This window comes from Aotus nancymaae, unplaced genomic scaffold (genome assembly GCF_030222135.1).
Source record: "Aotus nancymaae isolate 86718 unplaced genomic scaffold, 86718_ANA_hifiasm-v0.15.2.pri h1tg000025l, whole genome shotgun sequence".
In the NCBI taxonomy this organism is placed as follows: Eukaryota; Metazoa; Chordata; class Mammalia; order Primates; family Aotidae; genus Aotus; species Aotus nancymaae.
This window is the reverse complement of record NW_026988438.1, coordinates 24,384,873-24,412,080: the sequence shown is the minus strand read 5'-3', so window position 1 is coordinate 24,412,080 and position 27,208 is coordinate 24,384,873. Positions and strand designations below refer to the sequence as shown.

Genomic DNA, 27,208 nt, shown 5'->3' with positions numbered 1-27,208 from the left:
TTGCATTTGTTTTAATCCATGGCTTAGAAGGATAAATTCAAAGCGAATGGGGCAGCTTGAAACCAACCTGCTTCTTTGTACTTACACATATGGGATTTTCTTCTGAGTTTTACTCAGAGAAATCCCATCAAGGACTCTTATGACAGTTGTGGCTTCTCAGCACTGCTGGCTAAAATTGGAAAATCATTAGGTAGATAAAAAGAAGCAAAAAAAAAAGTTATCTGTCTCTGTTCACTGAGTGAGTCTTACCACTATCATCACTTTGCCCAGTCAAGAGTTATGATGATCAAAAGGACCCTGCAGAAAAGGCCATAGTGGGGTTTGAACTTGTGAACACCCAGGTTGGGCTCAGCTCTGATCTGGAGTCCTGCGCACTCGGCCATCTCTGCCTGTCTCCAGTGGGCTCAACTCCCCTTCCAGTTGAATTGCTAATTTCAGGTGTGCAGTGAGATGTGTTCTGAATCCTTTGGCAGCAAAAATGGAGAGATTGACTTTTCTACAGTTTCCAATAAGCGGTTTCACTTCCTTGACAGGCTAACGAATGTTTTTCCTGGGAGAGATGCATGGGCAGAGTAATTCCTCCTATTACAGACTATTCTCTGGCTGCTAATAAAAGGGCTGGCTCTGTTAAAGTGAATTTGTCTGAGTTGCTGTTCATTTAGGAAGTGAGGCAAGGGGGCGAGAGCTATGCATTTTGCTCAGTGGCCTCCATCTCAAATCTCACATACGGAAAATCTCTTCTCACCTGGTTTCTGAAAATAATGAGTGTAATAGAAACAGACACTCCTGGTAGCACAGGAAAAGAAGCAAATGGGCCCGAATAAGAACACCTGCCACAGGGATCACATCTGGCCACATACCTCAGGTAGACTGCAGACTGGGCCAAGGAATCCTTTTGATGTGAAACAGACTCCTGAAACTCTAATTATAATCATATCTGTGCTGGCTGGAAATGCAGCCAACTGCGGAGAGCGGTCTATTAGATTTCCCATTTGTTTGAAACCCACACTTCGCTGAAAAGCCTTGAAAGCACCTGGCGGTTGTCAGAGCCACAGTCAGCATGACTATACTTCCTTTTTGACCCTGAGTAGAAGCATGAATAATTCACCACATTGCTGGAGTGTGCCCTATGGTTTTCAAAGTATTTTTGCATACATTATTATCTCATTCAAACTTCACAACAACTCATAGATGTAGGAATCATTACTCTCATTTTGCAGATGAGCACGTGGAGCCTGAATGGGTAACCACCTTGCCAAGTATACAGCTAGTAACAGGGGAAATTGGGACTTGAACACAATATTTGGTGAAAAGAAAACAAGGAAGAAAGGTGCAAAAATAGTCACCTAAAATGCATCCTACTGCTGGCCTTGTTTCCCTAAGATGTTAGTTACTCAGAGAGCGTGGCACATAACCCTGGTGTGAATCTCACTGCATCTTACCCTTTCTTTCTGCTGCTGCCTACTTTTAGAGTCTGAACATGGATAGAGAGAGACAAGGGAGGAGAAAGAAAGAGAATGGAAGGGAGGAAAATGAAGGCTGCCTAAGGTGCTCTGGTATAGCAGAGAGTAGAAGAATTGGGGGGTCAGAGGGACCTGGGCTCAAATCCTGCTTCTGTTATGAATTTGTGTATTTGGCAGGATTTTGGCCCCCACAGAATGGAATAACAATGGCCCTTGTTTTGTATATTAGAAACAGCCACATAGTTTTTGCATTTCTTTCCATAAAGTGATGGTGTCTGTATCCCAGCACTTTGAACCTGGACTTGTGACTTGTTTTGACCAGTACGTGGAAGGAAGGACAGTGTGTCAGATTGGAACTGAGTTTTCCAAAAACTTTTCAGCTTCCACTTTTGCCCTCTTTGACATTGCAGCCATGAGCCTGAGCCAACCTGCTGGAGAGGCCCCATGAAGGGAAACCGAGGTGCCGCAGCCAACAGATCACCCAGATCATTCCAGATCTCCCTGCCTCTGCCATTCCACCATCTACCAGCTGAGGGCAGCTGCGGAAGTGAGCCGCAGGAGACCAGCTGAAGAATCACCTAGCTGTGCCCAGCTCATAGAATCTTGGGCTCATAAATGATGGTTGTGTAAGTATGGGGTTTGTAATACAGCAAAGGCTATCTGCACATCTGGCAAAAGTGTCGTGAGGCTTACCTGATACAACACATAAAATGCACCTGGTGCCTGGCACGGAGCAGGCATTTAACAAATGTTAGTTCCTCTCCTGTCTACTAAGGCCACCACAGGGAAGACACATCTTTTCTCCATGAACTCTTTAAAAAATAAAGGCACAGAAGCTCATCTTTGAAAACTATGTTGCATCATCAACATTTTTACTTTCGTAGGGCTGAATCTTCTTTTATTGTAGACAACTAGTGTTTTCACTACATTTGAGTAGATTAGACTCTGTGGCCTAACCTAACTACTACTTGAAACATTGTTTTTATGAGAAAATGCTCAGTGGTTTCAAAACTGCCAACTCTGCCAAGAACATTGGCAACCAGAGAGGCACTGTTTTGGGCAATTAGTGGTGAAAACAAAGGCCGAGGGCATTGATGAGTGAGCAGAGCCCAAGCAAGAGAGTGAGAAGAAATTAGCAGGCTGTGTTAAGAGACATAGGGTGACTGGTTTAGCTGATTTAGAAATATATTTAAATGAATGATAAAGAAATGAGAGTGAAGATGCCAGGACACATACATCCTGTTGTTTATTCAACATGTACTTTTCAGCTCCTACTATGCTCAGAAGCTTGAAGAGTCACAGGTGAATAAAAGAAGTCACAGACCAATGGGGAAAACTGATGCCTAAATAAACAATCCCAGAAACCTGTAAGTATTGTGATAGAGGGAGTAGTGGTAGTGCTTTGGCCGCACATAGGAGGAAGAAATTAACTATTCCTGGTGCAATCTCTCAGTGATAGCTTCTCGGAGGAGCTGAGTCTTAAGGGATAGGAGGACCTCATTCATCAGCAAAAGGAGAAAAAGCCTTCCATGTGTAGCGTAGTAGGATTTCTTAAGAATTGTAGGTAAGAAAGAGAAGAGTTGGTCAAGGCTAACATTCAGAGTCAGTGGGAAAGGAAGATTGAGAGAGGTAGGAGGGGGCTAGACTGTGAAGCACCTTGAAGGCTACAGGCTTCAGGCTTCAGGCTTCAGGCAGTACAGTCTAGAGTCCAGAGCGGGAACTAATGGTTTTCAACATTTTGCTCTGTATCTTCTAAAATAAATTTGAAAAACTATGAACTTACACATTTTAATGGATATCAAGAAATTACTAATGGATATCAATCTAAATAGTTGCAAAGGATGTAAATTTGGGCAGGTTGTAAATATTACAGTGGAACGGTTACATTAACCTTCAATGTGTATGCAAAGGAGTCTAAATACTATAGTGCTTTATGCCTAGTCTCATATATGACCAAACTCTTATTTCATAGTAATTAATTTTCCATTGATAATTTCTCTTCTTGAATTAAAAAGTCCATCTCCTTGAATTCTTCTTCAATCATAAAATTTTATCCAAATATAATATATTTTTATAGTTGAAATTATTTTACTGAACACACTATTGTACTTCTCAATACTAAAAACATGTATAAAATTTAAATAAAATTTTAAATTTCCTGTGATACTCCACGTTTGGAGTCTGGATCGAGTTTTCTTTGTTAGTAAAATCAACTTATCTAAATAGTAGATAGCCAATTTGATAAACTATTATTAGATGATAAAAGTAAAATGTTATTGGAATTGCACCTCTTAATGACATTATTGAGCCTTTTTAATTGGTACCTATATCTGTTGAGAAATGCTGCTTATTCATGTAAAGAGACAAGGTTCAGCATCACTTTTATTCCTCTTTTTCATTGTTAAAGATGTAAGTACTGAGAAACATGTTGACTTGAATAAATAGATCAGAATTGAAGGACTTTTGATATAGCAATGTCACAGAATTCTTTGAACTTCTTCTGAGTTAAATGCCAAACATGTTGAAGTGAACTATCATTGAAAATTATTTTAAATGGTCTATAACTTGACAATTCTATTAAGTTCCCCTTCCATTTTATTGAAAGCAAAGAACTAGAAACTACCTGACTTGTAAAAACATGTTAAATCAATCATCTTTTACTTTCTCATTTTTTTGGGGTGGGGGGCAGAATATGCAAAAAAATTATAGCGGTTACTTAGCAAGACCCACTTAAAATCCAATACACTCAGAAATAATTGGATAATGGAACTATTGTCCTTTTCAATACACCTTTGCCTATACTATATTTTAAATAAAATGCCTTTATCTTAATGCATGCTTTATATACATTTTTGTCAAATGTTGGAGCTGAGATTTACTTCATTCAAGTTATGAAAAATGTCTTCTGTATAAACCTAAATAACAAATTCAGATCTTATTATTAAAGAAATTAATCAATCAATTTTTTCTTTCAGAAGAATATAACTTCATTTTTCAATTCACTTCAATATTTGCATTCTAAGACCAATAGTTAGACATATAAGATATAGAGAATGGATGGATAGATGATAGAAAAATGAATGGATGAGTGGATGGACAGATTGATGGATGAATGGGTGCAAAGAAGGATAGACAGATGATGGATGGAATGGACATATAGGTAAATAGGAGGAGAGAGAGAGAGAATAATTTTATACGCAATACTATTCTGTCTTTATACACAAACCTACTTGCAAAAGAGGAAATTTTTCAACTGCCAACAAATGCTTACTACTGCCAAAGTTTTTGCAAATGTTTTGTTGACTGTCTATTCAACTGTTCAAATTTAGAAATATAACAAAAGAATAGGACAAAATCCAAAGCCTACAAATGTATACCTAGATGATTTTGAAAGAAAATATACCAAAGTATCAACAGTGATCATCAGGATTTGGGAATTACAATTGATTTTATTCTTTAAAAGCACTTTTCTATATCCAAAATCTCCGTGAAAACCATGTGTTCTCTTATAAAGAAAAAAGCAAATTCTATTTTTTAAAACATAACTTATTAAATATGCTTTTAAATAGCCACCTTCTACCTTAATACATTTGGGAAAACATGAAATATGAAAATTTCTAGAGTGCCATTTTGTGTTTCTGGCTGTCTGGTAGGTGTTTTTACAAACTATATCTAATTTAATCTTCACAACATTCTCATGAGATTCCTTCTTTCCAGATTTTCTTAGAAATCTGAGGCTCAGAAAGGTTAAACAATATACTTTAAGCCTTTCAGATCAGCAGTGGCTAACTGGTGACTCAAATTCAGAACTCTTTTACTTTAAAATTTATATTCTCCTAAGCACCACACTATATATGTTAAAACAGCATCCTTCCAAAGTGAAAATTATCAATCATATTAATTAAAACAATCATTGCTGTACTAAAGTCTATGGGATTTGCAAGTATTGCTTCCAAGTCTCTGGCTAATCTTTTGGTTTTCTAGTGTTTTCTGGAGAGCAAAGAGTTTAAATTGGATAAAGTACAATTTATCACCTTTTCCTTTCGGATGGTGCTAAGAATCTTTGCTTCATCCAATGTCACAGAGATTTTCTTTTAGAAGTTTTATAGTTTTAGCTCTTACCTGTTTATCTGTAGGTTCAATGTTCTATTTTGAGTTCAAATTGTGTGTGATTTGAAATATCTAAGTTCTACCTCACCCTTTTTTTGCATATAGATATCCCATTATTCCAGTACCATTTGTTGAACGACTACCCTGTTGCCATTGAATTATCTGGGAAACTTGGTTGAAAATTAATTGCCTATAAATTTATGGGTTTATTTCTGGGCTTCCTATTTTTATCATTTGTCCATGTCTGTCCCCACGCTAATACCACACTGTGTCAGTTACTGTAGTACCTACAGTAAGTTTTGAAATCAGGTAGTGTAAATTATCCAATAGCATTCTTCAAAATTGTGGCTGTTCTGGCTTCTTTAAATTTCTATGTAAATTTTAGAATCAGCTTTCCAGTTTCCGCAAAAGATCCCATTAGGATTTTCATTAAAATTATGTTTAATCTATAGATCAATTTGGAGAGTGCTGCCATCTTAACAGTATTGAATCTTCCAATCCATTGATACAACACATCTTTTCATTTCCATAAAGCCTTCTTTAATTTCTCTCAGCAATGTTTTGTAGTTTTCAGTGTAGAGTAATTTCATTTCTGCTGCTAATCATTCATAAGCATTTTTATTAGTTATGCGTAGGATTGTTTTCTTAATTTTAATTCTTCAAAGTCTGGTGCCAATATAAATAAAAAATCAATTTTTGTATATTAATTTTGAATCCTGAAACCTCATTGAACTCACCTATCAGTTCTAATAGTTTTTTTTTTTCGTAGATGTCTTAGGCTTTTTCTATATTTAGGATTATGTTGTCTGAAAATAAAGACAGTTTTACTTATTCCTTTCCAATCTTCATGCCTTCGTCATTTTTCTTTTTTTATTAAACTGAATAGAATCTTCAATACGATGTTGACTAGAAGTGGTGAGAGTGGACATTTCTACCTTGCACCTGATCTTAGTAGGTAAGCATTCAGTCTGATATCACTAAATACAAAAAGTCAGCAGTAGGGTTTCATAGATGTCATTTATCAGGTTGAGGAAGTCACCTTTTCTTTCATAATTTGTTGAGAGATTTTAACATGAATGGGTGACAAATTTTTTCAAATAATTTTCCTATTTCTATTGGACTGACAATGTAATTGTGGCCTCTACTATACTAATTTGGTACATTCCATTAACTGATTTTCAGATGTTAAACAACCATGCATTCTTAGGATAAACTCTGCTTGGTCATGATTTGTTATTCATTTTACATGTTGCTGGATTCAGTTTGTCAATATTTTGTTAACGGTTTTTGCATCTGTTTATAAAATCTTATTTTCTCTCCTTGTGATGTTTCTGTCTGGATTTACATGACAGAAAAGCACAAATGAAGTGAAGTGTGTTTCTTCCTCCTTTATTTTATGAAAGAAATTGTGTTGAATTGGCATTATTTCTACTTTAAGGATGTTTTAGATTTTACTAATGAAGCCATCTAGGCTTGGGATTTTCTGTACCTGGTTGAATAGTGTCCTCCTAAAATTCATGCCCTTCCTTGGACTTTAGAATGTGCTTTTATATAAAATAGGGTTCTTGTAGATGTAATTAGTTAAGATGAAGTAATAGTAGGATAGAGTGGTCCTTAATCCAAAATGACCAGTGTTCTTCTAAAAACAGAGAATCACATACAGAGAGGAGAATACCACGTGAAGACAGACACACAGAAGGAAAATGGCCAGGGGACAATGTGGGTAGGACTGGAGTTATGCAGCTGTAAGCTAAGGAATGTGAAAGATTGCTGGCAACCACAAGAGGCTAGGAGAAAGAGGTGAACCCCTAAGTGCAGACTTGTAGCCTTCAGAATTGTAAGAGGATAAGTTCTTGTTATTTTCAGCCACCTAATTTATGGCAACGTCTTTATAGCATCCCTGGGAAACAAATACAGTTTCTAATTATGAATTCCATTTCTTTACTTGATACAGGCCTATTCACGTTTTCTATTTTTTCTTAAATCATTTTTGGGTGCTTGTCTCCTTTTAGAATTTGTATATTTTATCTAAACTCTCCATCTACCTTCTTGGCACAAAATTGTTTATGATTTTCCCTTATAATCCTTTTAATTTCCTTTGGGTATACAATGATGTCCCCTGTTGTTTTATTCCTGATTTTGATGATTGTGTTTTCTCTCCTTTTTAAATGGTCTAGCTAAAGGTTTATCAATTTTATTGATTATTTCAAAAGAATGATATTTTAGTTTCATTGATTCTCTCTGTTGTATTCCTGTTTTTTATTTTCCAATTTCTGCTCTGATCTTTATTATTTCCTTCATTCTACACAATTTGGCTTTGGATTCTTTGTTTTCTGGCTTCTTGAGGTGAAAACTTGTATTACTAATTTTTATATTTTTGTTTTTAAAATGAGTGTTTAAAGTTATAAATTTTTCCATAAGCACTGCTTTAGTTGCATTCAGTAGATTTTAATATATTATGTGTCCATTTTCACTTAGGCCAAACTATTTTCTAATTTTCAAATAATTTTACTATGTTTTTATAGATACATAATAGATATACATATTTTCAGGGCACCTGTGATTATTAACACAATTTTATAATGTTTAAAGATCAACCCAGTGTAATTGGGATATCTATCATCTTAAACATTTGTCATTTCTTTATGCTAGAAACATTTGAATCATTGTCTTCTAACTATTTTGAAATGCAGAATAGATTATTGTAAACTCTAGTCACTCTACTAATCTATTGAACACCGGGTATTATTTCTTCTATCTAGGTATATATTTGTACCCATTAATCAACCTCTCCTCATTCTCCCCTCCCTCTATTCTTCCTGGCGTCTGCTAACCACTGCTACTCTATCTTTATGAGATCTATTTTTTCTTTTAGCTCACATATATGAGCGAGAATATGCAATATTTGTCTTTCTGTACTTGGCTTATTTTACTTAACATAGTAACCTCAAGTTGCATCCATGTTGCTGCAAATGACAGGCTTTCATTCTTTATTATGGCTCAATAATATTCAACTGTATATTATACCATATTTTCTTTATCTATTCATCCATTGATGGGCATGTAAATACTGCGGCAGTAAACATGGGAGTGTGCAGATACTGCTTCAACATATTGATTTTCTTTCTTTCAGGTATAAACACAGCAGTGGAATCGCTTAATAATATAGTAGTTGTATTTTCAGTTTTTTGAGGAACTTTCCTACTGTTTTCCATAGTAGCTGCATTAATTTACATTCCCACCAACAAGGGTTCCCCTTTCTCCACATCCTTGCTAGCATGCATTATTCCTTGTCTTTTTAACTGGGGTGAGATCAGATCTCATTGCAGTTTTGGTTTGCATTTCTCTAATGATTAATGATTTTGAGCATTTTTTTCCTTTACTTGTTGTCCATGTGTGTCTTTTGTTGAGAAATGTCTAGTCAAACCATTCGCCTATTTTAAAATTGGATTTTTTTTTTTTTTTTTTTTTTTTTGCTACTGAGCTGTTTGAGCCCCTTATATATTCTTGTTATTAATCCCTTATTGGATGGATAGTTTGTGAATATTTTCTCCCATTCTGAGGGTTATTGAGTCACTTTGTTGATTGTTTCTTTGCTGTGCAAAAGGTTTTTAGCTTGATGTAATCTCATTTTTCTAATTTTCTTTTTGTTACCTGTGCTTTTGAAGTCTTACACACAAAAATTCATTGCTCAGACCAATGTCCTGGAGCTTTTCCCCAATGTTTTCTTGTAGTAGTTTTGTAGTTTCATGTCTTAGATTTAAGTTTTTAATCCATTTTGATTTTATTTTTGTGTATGGTAAAAGATAAGGGTCTAGTTTCATTCTTATGCATATGGATACCCAGTTTTCCCATGCCACTTAGTGAAGAGACTGTTCTTTCCCCGTTGTATGTTCCTGGTGTCTTTGCCAAAAGATGGAATTGGCTTTAAATGCATGGATTTATACCTATTTTCTATTTTTCCTTAGATTTTTTCTTTTGCTCATTTTTATCTTTCTTTTAAAAATACTTGTATAAATGTAAGAAGTATAAGTGCAGTTTTGCTACATGTATATCATGTATATATTGTGTAGTGGTGAAGTCTGGGCTTTTCATGTAACCATCACCCAAATAGTGTACATTGAACCCATTAAGTAATTTCTCTTTCCTCACTCCCTTCCCTTCCTTCACGTCACCAGTACTAATTATTCCACACTCTACGTGCATGTGTATACAGTATTTAGCTCCCACTTATATGTGAAAATATGTGGTGTCTGACTTTCTGTTTCTGAGTTGTTTCACTTAAGATGATGGCCTTCAGTTCCATCTATGTTGTTGCAGAAGACATGATTTCATTCTTTTTTGTGGCTGAATAGTGTTTTATTACATATTTATACATTTATATACACACCATACTTTCCTTATACAATGATCCATTGATGGACACTTAATTCCATATCTTTGCTATTGTGAATAGTGCTGCAATAAACATAAACATATGAGCAGGTGTCTTTTGATACAATGATTTCTTCTTCTTTGGGTAGATGCCCAGTTATGGGATTGCTGGGTTGAGTGGTAGTTCTATTTTTAGGTTTTTGAGAAATCTTCACAGTGTTTTCCATAGAGGTTGTACTAATTTGCATTCCCACCAACAGTGTATAAGTGTTCCCTTTTTTCCTACATCCTTGCCAACATCTGTTATGTTTTGACTATTTAACAATAGCCATTCTAACTGGTATAAAATGATATCTCATTGTGGCTTTAATTTTCATTTCTCTGAAGATTAGTGATGTTAAACATTTTTTAATACGCTTTTTGGCCATTTGTATGTCTTATTTTGAAAAACATCTATTCATGTCCTTTGCCCACTTTTTAATGGAGTTATTTAGGGCTATTTTGTTGAATTGTCAGAGCCTTTTTACAGTTTTCTTTAAGGAGGTGTGTTGTATTGCTTCCACATATTGTCATCTTTCCAAACTTTTTCCTATTGTTGATTTCTAATCTAATTTGAGAATTATTTATGTGATTTCAATTTTTAAAAATGAATTGGTACTTGATTTATTACATAACACATGGTCAATCCTGGAGAATGGGCCATGAATGCTTTTTTGTCATTGAAGGGAGTGTTCTGTAGATGTTAGGTAGATCAAGTTAGTTGTGTTATTAAGGGCTTCTATATCTTTACATACTTTTTGTTCAATTCTATTGATTAAGAAGATAGGAGTGTTGCAATTTTCAAGTCTATTGTTGCATTGTCTGTTTTTCTTTTCGGATCTTTCAGAATTTGGGGACTTTTAAATTAAGTTCATATATATAATTAACATTGATTATTATTATTGATATAATTATCAATATATTATTACTAATTATATAATTATCAATATATTATTGGTATAATTAACATTAATTACTATTGATAATTATTATTATATTAATACATAATATAATAATTATAATTATTATTTCTTTCTTGATATCATGGCCCCTTTCTCCTTAAGACATATACCTTTTTGTTTTGGGGATTATTCTGCATCTTAAAGTGCATTTTCTGGTACTAATACATTTATCCCTATTCTCTTACAGTTACTACTTTATGATATATGTTTTTCCATCCTTTCATTTTCAACCTGTTGTGTGTCTGAGTCTAAAGGTTGTCTCTAGCAAACAGAGTATACTTAGATGTTGCCTTTTAAAATCTAGTCTAAACATCTTGCCCTTTGAAGTGTGCAGTTCATTCACATATAATGTCATTTTCATATGGCAGCTATTTCTGGACCTCTTGGGTTTTTTTTGTTCTTCTTTCCTTGTTTACTATCTTTTTTGTTGGAAACAATTATTTTTTGTACTCTTTTACTTCCTCTGGTAATTTTTTGTTTAGATGTTCATATTTCTAGTGGTTACTGAGATTACAATGTGCATCTTTACCTTACCATAATGTATTTTGAGTGAATACTGATTTAATTGTGGTAAGATATCACAACTTTCCTCTAATATTGCTTCATCCTCAACTTGTATTTGGGCTATTTTTGTCATACATTTTATATCTATAAGTATTATAAATACAACAATTGTAGTGTTACAATTATTGCCTTAAACAAATTTTTTATTTACAAATAAATTTGTAAAAGTGTTTGTGTGTGTGTGCATATACATAAATACTATTATTTTATATTTATCTACATATTTACATTCCTAGTGCTTTTCATTTTTTCCTAGGGATGCAAGTTACCATTTAGTGTTATTTTCTTTCTTTCTGAAGGACTTCTTTTTTTAGCATTTCTTGTGTGGCATGTCTGCCAGTAATGCATTTTCTCAGTTTGGTTTATCGGGGAATGTATTTATTTTGCCTTCATTTTTAAATAATATTTTAACGGGATTCAGAACTCTTGGTTGATAACTTTTCTTCTTCTCAGCATTTTAAACATGGGTATATCCTAGAGATATTCACTTTCAGACCACCACGATAAAGCAAATATCTCAATAGTCACATGAATTTTTTGGTTTTCTAGTGCTTATAAGAGTTATCTTTACACTATACTGTTGTCTATTTAATGTGCACTAGCATTATGTCTTAAACATGTACATATCTTGATTTTAAAAAGACTTTACTAGTAGTAAAAATTGCTAGTGATCATCTGAGCCTTCAGAAAGTCATAATCTTTTTGCTGGTGGAGGATCTTGCCTCAATGTTGACGGTTGTTGACTGATCAGAATGGTGGTTGCTGAAGGTTGGGGTGGCTGTGGCAATTTCTTAAAATAAGACAATAAAATTTGACACATTGATTGACTCTCCCTTTCATGGAAGATTTTTCTGTAGTAGGCAATGCTGTTTGATAACATTTTCCCCACAGTAGAACTTTTCAAAATTGGAGTCAATCCTCTAAAACTCTGTTGCTGCTTTATCAACTAAGTTTATGAAACATTCTAAATTCTTCATCATCATTTCAGCAATGTTCAAGCATTTTCAGAGTAGATTTCACTTCAAGAAACCACTTTATTTGCTCAGTCATAAGAAACAACTCCTCATCCATTCAGATTTTACTAATGAGATTGCAGCAATTCAGTCACATCTTCAGACTTCACTTCTAATTCAAGTTCTCTTGCCATTTACATCACACCTGCAGTTTCTCCATTGAAGTCCCAATCCCTTCAAAAATCATTCATAGGGGTTGGAATCAATGTTTGCCAAACTTTTCTTAATGCTGTTATTTTGACCTCCTCCCAGAATGTTCTTCATGGCATCTAAAGGAAGTCCTTTCCAGAACGTTTTCAATTTACTTTTCCCAGATTCATCAGAAGAATAAGTGCCTATGGCAGCTGTAATGGATTATACTTATGTAATGTATTACCTTATGTAATGTATTTCTTAAATAGTAAGACTTGAAAGTCAAAATGACTCCTTGATTCATGAGCTGCAGAATAGATGCTGTGTTAGAGACATGAAAATAACATTAATCTCCTTGCTCCTCTCTATCAGCATTCTTGGATGACCAGGTGCATTGGCAATAAGGAGTAATATTTTGAAATAAATCTTTTTTCTGAGCAGTAGTTCTCAACAGTGAGCTAAAAATATACAGTAAACCATGTTACAAACAAATGTGCCATTATCTACATTTTATTGTTCAATTTCTAGCATACAAGCAGAATAGATTTAGCAAAATCTTTAAGGGTCCCAGGATTTTCAGAATGGTAAACAAACATTTGCTTCAACTTAAAGTCACCAGCTGCATTCGTCCCTAACAAGAGAGTCAGCTTGTCCTTTGGAGCTTTAAAGCTAAGTATTGACTTCTCCTCTCTAGCTATGAAAGTCATACAGATGACATCTTCTAATAGAAGGCTATTTTGTCTACATTAACAATCTTTTAGTGTAGCTACCTTCATCAATGATCTTAGCTAGATTTTCTGGATAACTTGCTATAGCTTCTACATCAGCATGTGTTCTTTTTTTTATTGCATTTTAGGTTTTGGGGTACATGTGAAGAACATGCAAGATTGTTGCATAGCTGCATACGTGGCAGTGTGATTTGCTGCCTTCCTCCCCTTCACCTATATGTGGCATTTCTCCCCATGCTATCTCTCCCCATGTTCTTTCACTTTGCACTTTTATGTTATAGAGATACCGTCTTTTTAAAAACCTCATAAAGCAACCTCTGATAGTTTTATACTTTTTGTTCAGCTTCTTCACCTCTTTTAGCCTTCCTAGAATTGAAGGGAGCTAGGGTTTTGCTCTGGATTAGGCTTTGGCTTAGGGGAATATCATGAGTGGTTCAATCTTCTGTCTAAACTACGAAAGTTTTCTCCACATTAACGATAAGGGTGTTTCACTTTCTTATCATTGGTGTGTTTACTGAAATAGTGCTTTTAATATTTTTCAATAGCTTTCTTTTTTCTTTTCTTTTCCTTTTTTTTTTTTTTTTTTTTTTTTTCACATTTACCACTTGGCTGTTTGGCAAGTGGCCTAGCTTAGGCTTATCTTGGCTTTTGACATGCCTCTCACTAAGCATAATAATTTCTGGCTTTTGATTTAAAGTGAGAAATATGTGACTCTTTCTTTCGCTTTAACAGTTAGAGGCCATTGTAGGGTTACTAACTGGCCTAATGTTAATATTATTATGTCTCAGGGAATTGGGAGGGCAGTGGAGAGGGGCAGAGATGGGGAAATAGCTGGTTGATGGCACAGTCAGAATACACACATTTATCAATTAAGGTTGCTGTTTTATATGAGTGTGGTTCATGGCACCCCAAAACAATTACAATAGTAATATCAAAGATGACTAAACACAGAGCAACACTACAGATATAATAATAATGAAAAAGTTTGAAATAGTCTGAGAATTACCAAAATGTGACACAGAGACATGAAGTGAGCTCATGCTGCTGGAAAAATGGTGCTGACAGACTTGCATGGCATAGAGTTGCCACAAAACTCCCATTTGTAAAAAATGCAGTATCTGCAAAGTCCAATAGAATGAAGCACAATAAAAAGAAGTGAGGCTGTGTGTCATTTTACTACCTTCTGGCCTCCGAAGTTCTGATGGAAGTTTAGTCATTAGTCATATTACTGTTTTCCTGTAAGTGATGTCATTTTTCTGTTTGTGCTTTCAAGATTTTTATGTTGCATTTGGTTTTCAGAAGTTTGAGTTTGACCATAAGGTATCAAGGCTTACTTGTGTTAGTGTATTTGGAGTTTCTTGAGATTCTTGGATCTGTAGGCTATTATTTTTTTTTAAACAGACAGGGTCTTTTTCTGTCGCCCAGGCTGGAGTGCAGTGGTGTGATCGTAAGGAACTGCAATGTTGACCTCCCAGGCTCAAGCGATCCTCCTGCCTCAGCCTCTGGAGTAGCTTGGCACACATCACCACACTGGGATAATTTTAATTTTTTTCAGAGATGGAGTCTTGTTATGTTGCCTAGGTTTGTTTTGAACTCTGGGGCTCAAGTGATCCTTCCACCTCAGCCTCTCAAAATGCTGGGATTACAGGTGTGAGCCACTGCGCCTGGTCCTTTTCTCATTTTAAAAAAGGTCCTATTACATTTCCAACGACTCTTTACTCCCCCTTTGCTCTTTCCTCTCCTGGAACTCCTGTTTTATAAATGTTGAGATACTGGATATCACACTACATGTTTTTGAGGCTCTGCTCATTTTTATTCAAGCTTTATTTTCTCTATTCTTTGGTTGGGATTATTTATATTGATGTGTTTTTAGGTTCATTGATTCTTTCTTCTTTGAACTCAAATTTTCTGTTGAGCCCATCTAGTACATTTTAAATTTCAATTATTGATTTTTAAGTCCAGAATTTCCATTTGGATCTTTATTATAATTTTACATCTCCATTGAAATTTTCTCTATTTGCTGAACACTGAACACTGTCACAATATTTCCCTTTAATTCTTTCACTATGGTTGTGTTTAATTCTATTGATATTCCCATAACTGCACTTTGAAGTCTTTAATTCACTCAGAGCCACTTTCCATTGACTGCTTTTTTCCCTAAGTATGGATCTCTATTTTCTGTTTCTTTATATGTCTACTATTTTTTTGTTGAAAACTGAAAGTTTTAAATAATACATTTGACAGCTTTGGATTCTTTTTATTTTTATTTTTCTGAGGGTTATTGGCTCTTCTTTTCTAGTAAATTTTCCTGGCTTCAACTGCAGATCTGCTTCCCCTGGAGTGTAGAATTTCTGATATCTCTGCTCATTTATTAGACCGATTTTTTTTTTTTTTTTGAGGCGGAGTCTTTCTCTGTTGCCCAGACTGGAGTGCAGTGGTGCGATCTCAGCTCACTGCAACCTCTGCCTCCCAGGTTCAAGCGATTCTTCTGCCTCAGCCTCCCGAGTAGCTGGGACTGCAGGGTCTCGCCACCACACCTAGCTAATTTTTGTATTTTTAGTAGAGATGGGGTTTCACCATATTGACCAGGCTGGTCTCGAACTCCTGACCTCGTGATCCACCCACCTCAGCCTCCCAAAGTGCTGGGATTACAGGCGTGAGCCACTGCGCCTGGCCATTAGCCTGGCTTTCTAAGGATCAATCCAGTGTCTACATAGCTTAGAGTCATTGAGCAACTTGTGCTGAAACACCTCAAGCTTATAAGGCCTCTAACTGTTCAAGTTAAAAAAGGTGTCACTGTTTGTGACACATGTAAGTTAGGGAGTATATTCAGAGTTGCAGCCAGTTCTCAAGACCCCGTCAGCTTTCACTTTCTGCTGAACTCTTTTAAGTCTCCCCCTGCACATGCATGGTTTCCCGATCAATTAGGAATATGTAGAGAGCTTATCTCAGCCCTTCTATCATGCTCTTCTCCAGATTGTTTCCAGGATCTTTTTGTTAAGCTTCCGGCTGATTGCCATTGCTTCATCTGGGACCAAACCTTGAGCTAGCAAAGCTGTAAGTTCTGCTTGTTAATTCCCAACAGACTTTATCACTTTTGGCCAGGAAAGCCATGGCTCTTCATACCTCGGTTAAATCATCTGTCCCATTAGCAGTAAACTTTCCGGTTTTTGCATCCAGTTCCACAGTGATAAACCTAATGTTCTCACTAACCAAGCTGAGGGCAGGGTAGATAGAACAGCCCCAGGCACGGAGGCCACAGTCTCATTGCTTTTCCTAAAGTTCATGCAGTTTTTAAAAAATAAACATTTCTCAATTCATTGTATGTCACTGATGATTTCCTGTGCCCTGAAACATTTGTGACAGTTTTTCCAGTTTTATACTTGGTCTTTTGCAGAGGAACCTCTGACACCTTCATGCGATCATCATCAGAATTCTCTTTTGTACTTATTTTTATCTGAAGGAGCCTAGGGGTTTTAGGTTGAATAAAATAAAGGTCAAGTTAGACTTCTCTAATTACATTTGCATTTTGTTAAATTTCAGGGGTCATTTTAAAAGACAGATTTTTTTTTTTCCAAAGCAACATTCAGGCAAGGATTTTCCTAACACTGAAAAATAACCGTTTTATAAGCAAAAAGGTATGACACTGGAGTGATTTGTTTTCTTTCGTAATTTCCAGAGTGTGAAATCCATGCAGAATAGCTTGCACATAAAAAACAAAAAATGATTAACAAACCCAAAACCCAAAAAACTTGTTCAGTCTGCAACTTAATCTTCATCTATTGATTTCCATTATGTATTCATATCTATTTGGTGAATCACTTTGGAACTAAGTCACATAAATTCTCTTTTGTGATATTCTGAGTGTTTAGTTTGAAGGCTTTTTTATTTTTGGTCTTTTTAAAGCATTTCTATGTGTAGAAGGTAGAATAATAGTATTTCTGCCTCCTGGTGAACACACCTTATTTAATTCCCTATTCTGAATAAGGGCAGAACCTATGAATATGACTGGATATCACTTCCATGGTTATATTCTGTTATATGGCAATGACAGAAAAGATTCTGCATACGTAATTAAGGACTCCAATCAGTTTATTTTGGGTTAATCACAAGTTTCCTACATGGGCCAGGCATAATCATGGAGCCCTTTAAATGTAGAGTTTCTCCAGCTGGTTTCGAAAGAAAGAAATAGGTATGCTACTAACTCCCTAGGAAGAGGGGCAGCCTCTAGTTACTGAGTGTGATCCCTAGCTGATGGCTGGGAAGCAAATGGGACCTCAGCCCAGCAACTGCAAGGAACTGTATTTGGCCAACAACCAGTGAACTTGCAAGAGGACCTTAGTCTCAAATCAGACTGAAGCCCTGGCCAACACTTTGACTTCAGCCTTGTAAAACTCTGAGCAGAGAACCCAGTTATGCTGTGTCCAGACTTCTGAAGTGCAGAAACTGTAAGATAATAAATTTGTGTTGATTCAAGCTGACAAGTGCTTGGCAAGTTATCACAGAGCAATAGAAAGCTAATACACTGTGAAATCTTTCTTTATAAATGAATCTTCCCTTAAAACACCCAAGATTTGAGAATTTGTATTTACATAAGATACAGTTATGTATCTTATGAAATTATTCAGTTATTCAGGACTTTTTGCCTTACAATAGGTTTAATTTCAAGACTTCTAAAGCACAGTTTCTGTGCATTTCTTTCTTAATTTTCAAAAGAATAATCACAACCCTTTTGTGTACTTGCTATGTAACAAGCACAGTTCTAAGTGATGGGCTGTTCACATCACCCTGTGTAATTCTCATTTTGCAGATGAGGGGAGTGAGGTGGTGCCAAGGGTGAAAGTATGTCCCCAACGTCACATTTGTACAGAGTGATAGAACCAGGATTCAAACCCTAGAGCCTCATGCTCTGCAGCTCTTAACCCTATGCCTTTTGCTATTGCTTCCACAGGGACATTATAGAAAGTGTGGAAAACTCAGAAAAGCACTGAGAAGAAAATAGAAATCACTAGTAACATCTCCATTTAAAGATAGCCATATAATCACTATGAACATTTCGGCATTCATTCTATCTAGGAAAATAGCTCTGTCAATAGAGAGGTGGGCACATTTTAACTTAATGGGGATTTTACTCTGCTTAATGCTTTACAACTTCCTCTTTTTTCCCTTTTCCATATAAGTATTTAAAAATCTTCTATATTCTTGCCCATAGTATTAATACATTTACCAAAAAAAAAAAAATTTTTTTTTCTTTCTTTCTTCCTGAAGTACAGCATGCTGGCATCATAGATTTTTTGGGTTTTGCTCACTGTGTGACCTTTACTCAAAGTCACAGACCCTTCTCAGAGTGTCTTTGTGGTCTTTCTCTTCAGGTTTTGACTTCAGAGCAAACCAGGAAAGAGAAAGGCAGATGGGTGGTGGAAAAGTCAGATGATCAGAAACCTACCCTTTGTGCTAAGGTTGGGGTTAAATGCAATGATAATTTAAAAATAAAGGTAGAGGATTATGGAGAAGAGAGAGCGTATGGGAATGCCACAGTGAAGGGCACGTGCAGAGGGCAGCAGTTGTGTCCAGGGAACAGGGGTGGTCCAGCGGGACCCAAGGATCTGCCCGGCCTGTGAGGGTGAAACGTGTGGTGGGCCAGATGTGGGGCCCCTGTCCAGATTGCACAGCTGAGCCAAGACCATGAACCCCACCAGCCCCGAAGCTTCAATTGCTGGCACTCTTAGGGCTGAAGACAGAGGCTACCTCCAAAGGCTGAGAACCGTGAACATCAGAGTAACGAGTAAGTCCTCCTGGAGAACTAAGATCAACCCTCTCAGAGGAGGGAAGGAAGAGGAGAAGCTGAGTTACCCAAAGGAGACTAAATTTAACCACATAAATGGCAAGATGAAATGTTTTCTGCTATCAGCAGAAACAGTGTCTTATGAACAAGCGTTCAGTTATAGAGAAATAGAGAGCATGAAATTTCTGTGTATCTAAGTTGTGATAATAAATTTTCAACCTTCTGCTGGCTGTGTCTAAATCCTTCCTATTCTTGTCAGTGATACTTATTTTATCGCTCACATTGGCTTGAAATCATGAGGCCACCTCTGTCTTTTCATCAATCAAACTATGAAGTCATCTTGGACCACTCTGTGTGTGGTATGTGGGTATGGAGAGGGATTACAACCTGACACTGAAGGCACTCTATATTTAACCAAATGTGAATAAGGGAAAAAGTCAGCTTTTTTCTTAACCTTTTAAAAAGCTTCCTGAGTACCAAACAGTGCTTTTCAAAAAGTCAACATTCAGTGAATTAATTTGAATGTCAATGACTTAGAAACATAAGGATTACTTTCCCCCTAAATCACCCACGTAAAGAAATGGTGTTTTGCAAAAATGAACACGTCTTATTACTGATTCTGCAACATTTGAAAAGTGGCAGAGAGAGGCACAGCCTGCTCAAGCATAGTTGAACCTGCATTTGCTTAGTGTTCAAATGGGATGTACTGTTCAGTGCTAACGAATACGGTAAACTGGGGAAGGGACCTTGGGGCTTTCCACAGCTTAATTTTGCTTTGGGAATACAGTCATGACCACATCCTCTGGTCTTCTGGTTGGTTCCCCACTGTAGGGCTGCTCCTTAGGATTGAAGCAGGGGTTGTTTGTGATGGGGATGTAGGCTCAATAGCTCAGTAACTTCTGTGGGGGCTCCTTTTGGAGTATCTCTCCAGTCACAACAATACCCTGCTTCGGTGAGAGCTATCCCCTCACTCCACGAGTCTGGCAGCCATATCTGTACCTCGAGCTCTCCCCACTCACACCTGTCCCTTATTCAGTGGACTAAAGACTTAGCTCAGATTCTCTCTGCTGGGAAGTTGGGACTGACCACCAGAAGGTGAACTTAGTTCTGTGGACTGAACTACTGCATACAAACTCAGGGCTTGTGGGAGCCATTAGTTGGCCAAAGGGTGGAGAGCATTAAACCAGCTGGTCTGTAGGGATAGAGATGGAGGCAGTGGAGAGGCACCAGGAGAGTGAACTCTCTGGGTTCCTGGCAGGGCAAGGTGCCAGGAGAGAGAACTCTCTGGGTTCCTGGCAGCCAACATTTTTTATTTCCTAGCTTAATTTTTAAGGCTGTTTTCTTCTTTTGATTCTAAAATTCACTCTTAGAATTCTCACAAGCAAATTTTCTCTTTTTCTTTTTTTATGCTTAGCCTAGTTTAAGTTGATTCTTGTTATTTGCAACCCCAGGAATTTCGCTCCTGGTTCCCATATTGGTGGTGAGGAACTCGGTGTCTGGGAAATAAGATAAAGGAATAGGCATATGACAAGAGAAATCCAATAGCTGAAGCAACAATTTTAAAATATAGGTCTTAGTTATGGCACCAAAAATACAAGAGACGAAAGAAAAAAATAGATACACTGGACTCCATAAAAATTACTAAATTTTGTTCTTGAAAGGACACCATTATGAAAGTGGAGGAAGGAAACAGAATTGGAGAAAATAGTTGTGAATTATATGTTTGAAAAGAGACTTGTATCTAGAATATACAAAGAATTTTTACAATTCAACAGTAAAAAGTCAAATTTAAAAAGGGGCAAAAGATTTGAATAGAAACTTTTTTCAAAGAAGATATACGAGTGGTCCCCAAGCACGTGAAAGGATGCTAACATCATTATCCTTTGAGAAATGCAAATTAAAACCAAAAATGAGATCTCACTCCACAGCTACTATGATGGTGATAGGCAAAAAGATGAATAACTAACTGTTGGCAAGAAGGTGGAGAAGTTACAACTTTCATCCACCTCTGGTAGAAATGTAAAATGGTGCAGCTGTTTGGAAAATAGTTTGGCAGTTTCTCAAAATGTTAAAGATGGAATTACCATATGCCCCAGGAATTCCACTCCTAGGTACTCGCCCAAGAGAAATGCAAACACATGTCCACGCAAAAACTTGTACATGAATGTTCATAGCAGAATTATTCATCATCACCAAGAAGTGAAAACAACTCAAATGTCCATTTACAATGAATGAATAACAAAATCGGATATGTCCATATAATGGAATGTTACTCGGCTGTAAGGAGAAGTAAGGTTGAGGCATGGTCCTTGAAAACACTATGCTAAGTCAAAAAGGCCTCTAGCAAAAGGCCATGTCTTGTATTATCCTATTTATGTGAAATGCTCATAGAGACAGAAAGTAGATTGGTAATTTCCAGGGGTTATAGAGAGAAGGAAATGGGGAATGACTGTTAAGAGAACTGCATTTTTTGAGGGGAGCAATGAAGTATTCTGGAATTAGATATTGATGATCAATGCACAAGTCATGAATATACTAAACACCACTTTTAAACAAGGGTGAAGTTTATAATATGTGAATTATATTTCTCAATAAAACTGTTACTTAACACAATATGGGGAAATATATTATCCTGATTTAATCACTTCAATAATAACATAATCACAATTAAAGTAAGGAATAAGCCAAGTTTTAACCAGGTAGGTAACCTTGAACAAAGTTACTTATTTCTGTCTCTGTTTTTCACCTACCGAATGAGGATAATGATAATACAGACTTCATAAGGTCATTGTAATGATTAAATGGGAATACACGTAAACCTTTCGGAAGATGGCTTATCACACAGTCAGTGTCCAATAAATGTTGGCGATTATTATAACTATTAACTTGCAAGTGTAATTTGTGTGGCTGAAGAGCACTTGGTTGTAGTGACTTTCTCCAGGCGTCACTCCAGTTAGTCCACATTCAACTAAAAGATGGAAGGTACTATCCCCTGGAGAAGTATTGAGGAGACCAGTAGCACAACAAACTTTACGAGTAAGCAACAAATATGATTACTCAACAATAATCTTCATAAAAATGGATGAAACCCACCTAATTCAGTTGACCTTGAGGAAAACAGGAAGGAAGAACTTCTTCCATGAGTTGGGAAGGTGATACAAATATTTTATGTTATTATGATCTTATAAATCAAGGCAAGGGTATCCTTTTATGATCAAGGTAAGAATTTATGTTGGAATGGCAACTGAAAGCTGACAATGAACAAAAATGAAGAGGGCTGGACACAGTGTCTCATGCTTATAATCCCAGCACTTTGGGAGGCTGAGGCGGACAGATTGCTAGAGCCCAGAAGTTTGAGGCCAGTCTGGACAACATAGTGAGTTCCTGTCTCCACAAAAATAAAAATAGAACAATTAGGCAGGCATGGTGGCGTGTACCTCTAGTCCCAGCTACATGGGAGGCTGAGGTGGGAGGATCACTAGAGCCCGGGCTATTGAGGCTGCAGTGTGCTATAATCGCACCACTGCACTGTGGCCTGGGTGATAGAGCAGAACCTTGTCTTTATTAAAAAAAATATATGAATCATTCTTGCTTAAGTTGGGATGATCAGAAATCCAGCTGCCTAATCAACTTTTGCTCAGAAAGGTTTCTACGGCCCAGGGTCTTTCAGCAAGCAAGTGAATGCAACAGAATCTTTGGGATAACTGAGGCTTCCTTATTTGACTAGCAATATTCAGGTAGAAATGTTTCTAAAATTCTGAAGTTTTAAACACTCTTTTCCCTTTTGCCGAAGCTATTACTTCACCTTCCCCTGGAAGCTTTATGAAGTCCACAGTGCCCACTTCCAAGCTGTGAGTCTCTGCCCTGCACTTCATGGGGCTCTGCTGGCTCGGCATTGGCAGTTTAAAGAGTTCTAGAGGAAGGGTATTATCAAGGGCACTAAGGGCCCAGTTCAACATTCATTTTAAAGGACTGTAATCTTTACAAGGCTCCAGGTTCTCGTTTTCCTCTAAACTGGACAGTGAATTTCCTGCAGACAGACATTCTAAAAATCCTTCTTCTCCTTCATCTGTTTATCCTTGGCTCGGGGCACAGGGTTTGCATATTCAGTGGCCATGTGAGGAATGAGTGCATGGAAATGTTTGGGGACCGCCTTTCTGATGGAGGGTTTGAGGGCACATAATCCTGCTTTTTGTCAGAAAGTTGTTAGGGTGTTGGCAACAAATGTAGAGTTAGAAGAATTACAATCAACAACTCCTTCTCTTCTGTCCCCTCTTCCACATACTTCTTCCTCTTCCCACCAGCTGTGAGAGAGCGGACCTCACTGCTTCCTGAGACGCTTCCCACATGCAGCCCTTTCAGTAGGTACACCCCAGGATTCCCTATCAGGAGACACTTGCTCCCCAGCTTCCGGAGCCATTGGTCTGAAGGATGATATTAACATCAGAGTCAGTCCCTTGCCAGATTTGCCACCACCAACGAGAGATGTCTGAAAATTACAGCTCTCCCTTGGGGTTAGGTCACATCCAGAGACTGTTTGATGTGGGAATTCCAAGACCGGAACTGACTTCAGGACAACTCTGAAGAGCTATTTTAGTTCCAGAGTTCTCAGTGGGATCCCCTAGGCCTTCTTTTATGGCTGCAGCACAGCCCGCCTTCACCCTGCCAACCCCACTGCCTTCCTCTCTTGCTGATCAAGAGCACTCCTCAATAAACTCCCCTGCACACACATATCTAATCCTGTCTCCTCAAAAAGCCAACTTCCAACAGTGAGGCACCAAGTTAGACTACCTTTAGCACCTGTCTTAGCACACAGGCAGGGCTCAGAAAGTGTTCACCACAAGACTGGACTCCTCCTGCACCCCCCTTTCTTGCTATTATGACAACAGGTGAGTAAGTCACCTAGGCAGAGTTAGCCAGAAGAAGTTATGAGTTGCTGGGAAAATGGGTGCTAAATCATCCTCAAACCTAATCAACAACAGAGTCTCCAAGCTCTTGGGGCCGTGAGAATTTGTGTGGGTAACCAAAGTGAACCTCTGTGAATCACAGAGATGACCACATATTTCTAGACCCTCTCCATCAAAATGAGGGGTCTATGCCCCCTACCTTTGAGTCTGGATGGAGGAACCTGTGAATACTTTGAGCAATGGAGGATGGCAAGCGATGCTGTGCCTGTTTCCAGACCCAAAATTTGAAAGATTGGCAACTTCTAGCTCCTGTCTTTTGGAGTTCTCTCTGAGATTCCTAGGCTGCCAAGGAGAAAGGCTTACTACCCAAGACTGCCATATGTGGGCACTCTGATGGCACTCCAGATGAGCCAACTGTCTAGCCATTCCCTCACCCCCAAGGTGCCAAACATGTGAGTGAAACTGTTTTTGTCAGTCCCAGATCCATCAATCCACCATGTGAACACCACCTCCTAACCTCAGTCACTTCTACATGGAGAAGAATCACCAGCCAGATCTGAACAAATTTTTGACCCATAAAATCATAATACAACAAGATGGTTATTATTGTAATTTTTGATGCAGCAATAGAAAACCAGAACAACCCTATCCTGAAATCCCCCCAACACCTCCTTTTTACTCTCTATGACCTCACTGAGAACAGGGCAGAGAAAGGAATGAGTATCTCCTGTCCATTTTACTGAAGCCAAGGTCCAAGGATCTTAGGTTTGACAAGGTGCCCAAACTCAAACATTTAGTTTGCAACAAACCCAGAAGTAAAACTGATTTCATCTGAGCTTTTCTCAAGTGTATTTCCATTTGATAGGCATTAGGATTTTGTTTTGAGAAAAATGAAAGGGTGGTAAATAATTATTTAAGGAAACCAAATGCTGGGTGAGGATGATCTCCCAGGCATGATTCAAAGGGCCATACCTCTGCTTCTAGGTCTCTGGAAAATAGAGTCTCAGGGAATCTGGGTCTTAATTAAAACAAGACTTTGAAAGTCAAGGTGGATCTCCTAACATGTACAATGACTGAGGCCATGATTTTGAGGAAGTAGAACTAATTCAGATATTTTTCCATATTGTCTCCAGAAAAAATTAAGTGTCAGAATCTGTGTCAAGATTTTCCATTTGCAGCATGTGGCCTCCAAACTTATCCTAGAGTTCTTTTCCTGGCTTCTCAAGCTAGGATTCTATTTTGAGGTCTGCTCATCGAGCAATTACTTACTACTCGGAGTTCTGAGTCTATGTGGCTTTATGGACTGCACCATCTAAATAACACCACTGCTATGAGAATTCCCATGTTATGAGAGCTACAATGTGAATATCAACAATCTTACCTTACTTCCTACTGTCATCCAAAAAAAACTTGGGAAATAAAACACTTCATTAAAAGATAAGCCAAGAAGCCATATCAGTGCTCAGCGTTTCCAGGTGATCGCCAAATTTGGATTCTCTGAGAGATGGAAGAAAGCTAAGATGGTTGAGTCCTTACCGTGTGCAAATGCCACAGACTTACATGCATGGTCACAATTTTCACGATACCCCTATGAGGTGGCTCTTAGCTTCAGTTCACCACTAAGGGCGCAGAAGCTTGGAGAGGGTTAAGTACATTGCTCCAGGTTTTCCAGCGAGTAAGAAATGGGTGAGAAGGGTAGGAGGTGGGCAGCGATTCAAACTCAGATGTGTCTGTCTGAGGTCAAAGCCCATGAAAAGCAGTAAAAATTTCAGGTTAAAATAGCCTGAAATAATAGTTGCCTACACAAGAAGCAAAAATTCCAATCACCAATGAGGTGGAAGAGTTTTATGCCCAATTTAAACTCATATGCTTTTTATTCACATAGATATATGCAGTGTCAATGTCAACCCTTAGACTCTACACTTTTCTATGTCAGTGAGGTTACTGGTACCACTTGGAATCTTACAACTCTTGATATCATCAAACATGCTATTGATTATGCAAACAAAGTATTGGACCCCATTGTTATGTCTATATAAAAAATACAAAAATATTTATTTACATACCTACACAGGTGTGGCCATTGGAGTGGCTGAGCCTGGACTGGTCTTCATAGGGTGGAGAGGCCGAGGACTGAAGGGGAGGAAGAAGGAATAGAGGCACCACCATAAAGATTTTCCAGGGGGACTGCATCTCTGAGCTATGCACCCCAAGTGATCAGCTGGCTCCAGAAGCTACCAGCTGAGGGACACTGGAGTTGAGGTCGCAGAATCAACTGGTCTCTCTCTCCTTCTCTTCCTCACTCTCTTTGACACACACCCTACCCTCTCACATACACACTTTTCAATAAGTGTGAAGTGAATAAAAGCACACATAAACACTCACAGACCCACAGCTTGCTCTTGTGGGACCCTGAGAGAGCCACACACGAAGAGCTGGGGAGAGTCCCTGGTGTGCAGTTCTGCTGAGCTAAAAACTGCAGGATTAAAAAAAACAAAACAAAAAACCCGAGTTGCACAGTGGCAGCAACTTCCGTGCTCTCTGGCTGAAGTCAGTGACCATAAACCACGGGAGCCTCGAGGCTTGCCGGAACTGATCTGTTGGGTTGGTCAAGAGGCCCTTCCCCTTTCATTCTTGCAAAACAAAACAAAACTAAAGCTAAAACGGAAAAGAAAAAGAAAAAAACTAAGCCACAAGCACACAACCCTTTAACAATTTGATCAGCAGCACCCACATATTGTAGGCATTGTAAGTGGTTACATTCAGAAGTTACTTAGTCTTGTTTTAAACAGCTCTACATGGTGAGGTTGTTCTCCTTATTTTGTTGTTAAAGAATATTCTGGTCAAATAATATCTTTCCTCTGGAGAAGTTGGGTTATTCCTTGAAGGGTCAGGGCCTTTCATTTGGTGTGCAGAAGAGAAGCAATGCAGAAAATAATGGGCAGTCAGCATGGTGGGATTTTAGATCTAATGAGAAAGAACGTGGGTTAGAATTAATCAATTCACATTTGCTAGGCTGCCTGTGCACAATGCATCTTTTTTCTCGAATTTCAAAGTGCATTTACATTTCCTACTTGTGGATGATTTGTTCATTGTTAAGAGACTGATTTTCCGCTCTGAAGAAGAGAACT

At 37.6% G+C, this 27,208-nt stretch overlaps 1 protein-coding gene across 3 annotated transcripts in view; it reads right to left on the bottom strand.

Annotated features, from left to right (window-relative positions):
• AOAH (acyloxyacyl hydrolase) overlaps nt 1-26,652 on the bottom strand; it is a 196,896-nt gene extending 170,244 nt beyond the window's left edge. Inside the window, exon 1 of one of the 3 annotated variants that reach the window (XM_064380450.1) lies at nt 26,144-26,652. In XM_064380450.1, coding sequence (XP_064236520.1) covers nt 26,144-26,270 — 127 coding nt within the window. In that variant the 5' untranslated portion in view covers nt 26,271-26,652. The remainder of the gene's footprint in view (nt 1-26,143) is intronic. The other 2 variants (XM_012461274.2, XM_012461275.2) reach the window with 2 other exon arrangements.
• Between the last annotated feature and the right edge of the window lie 556 nt (nt 26,653-27,208).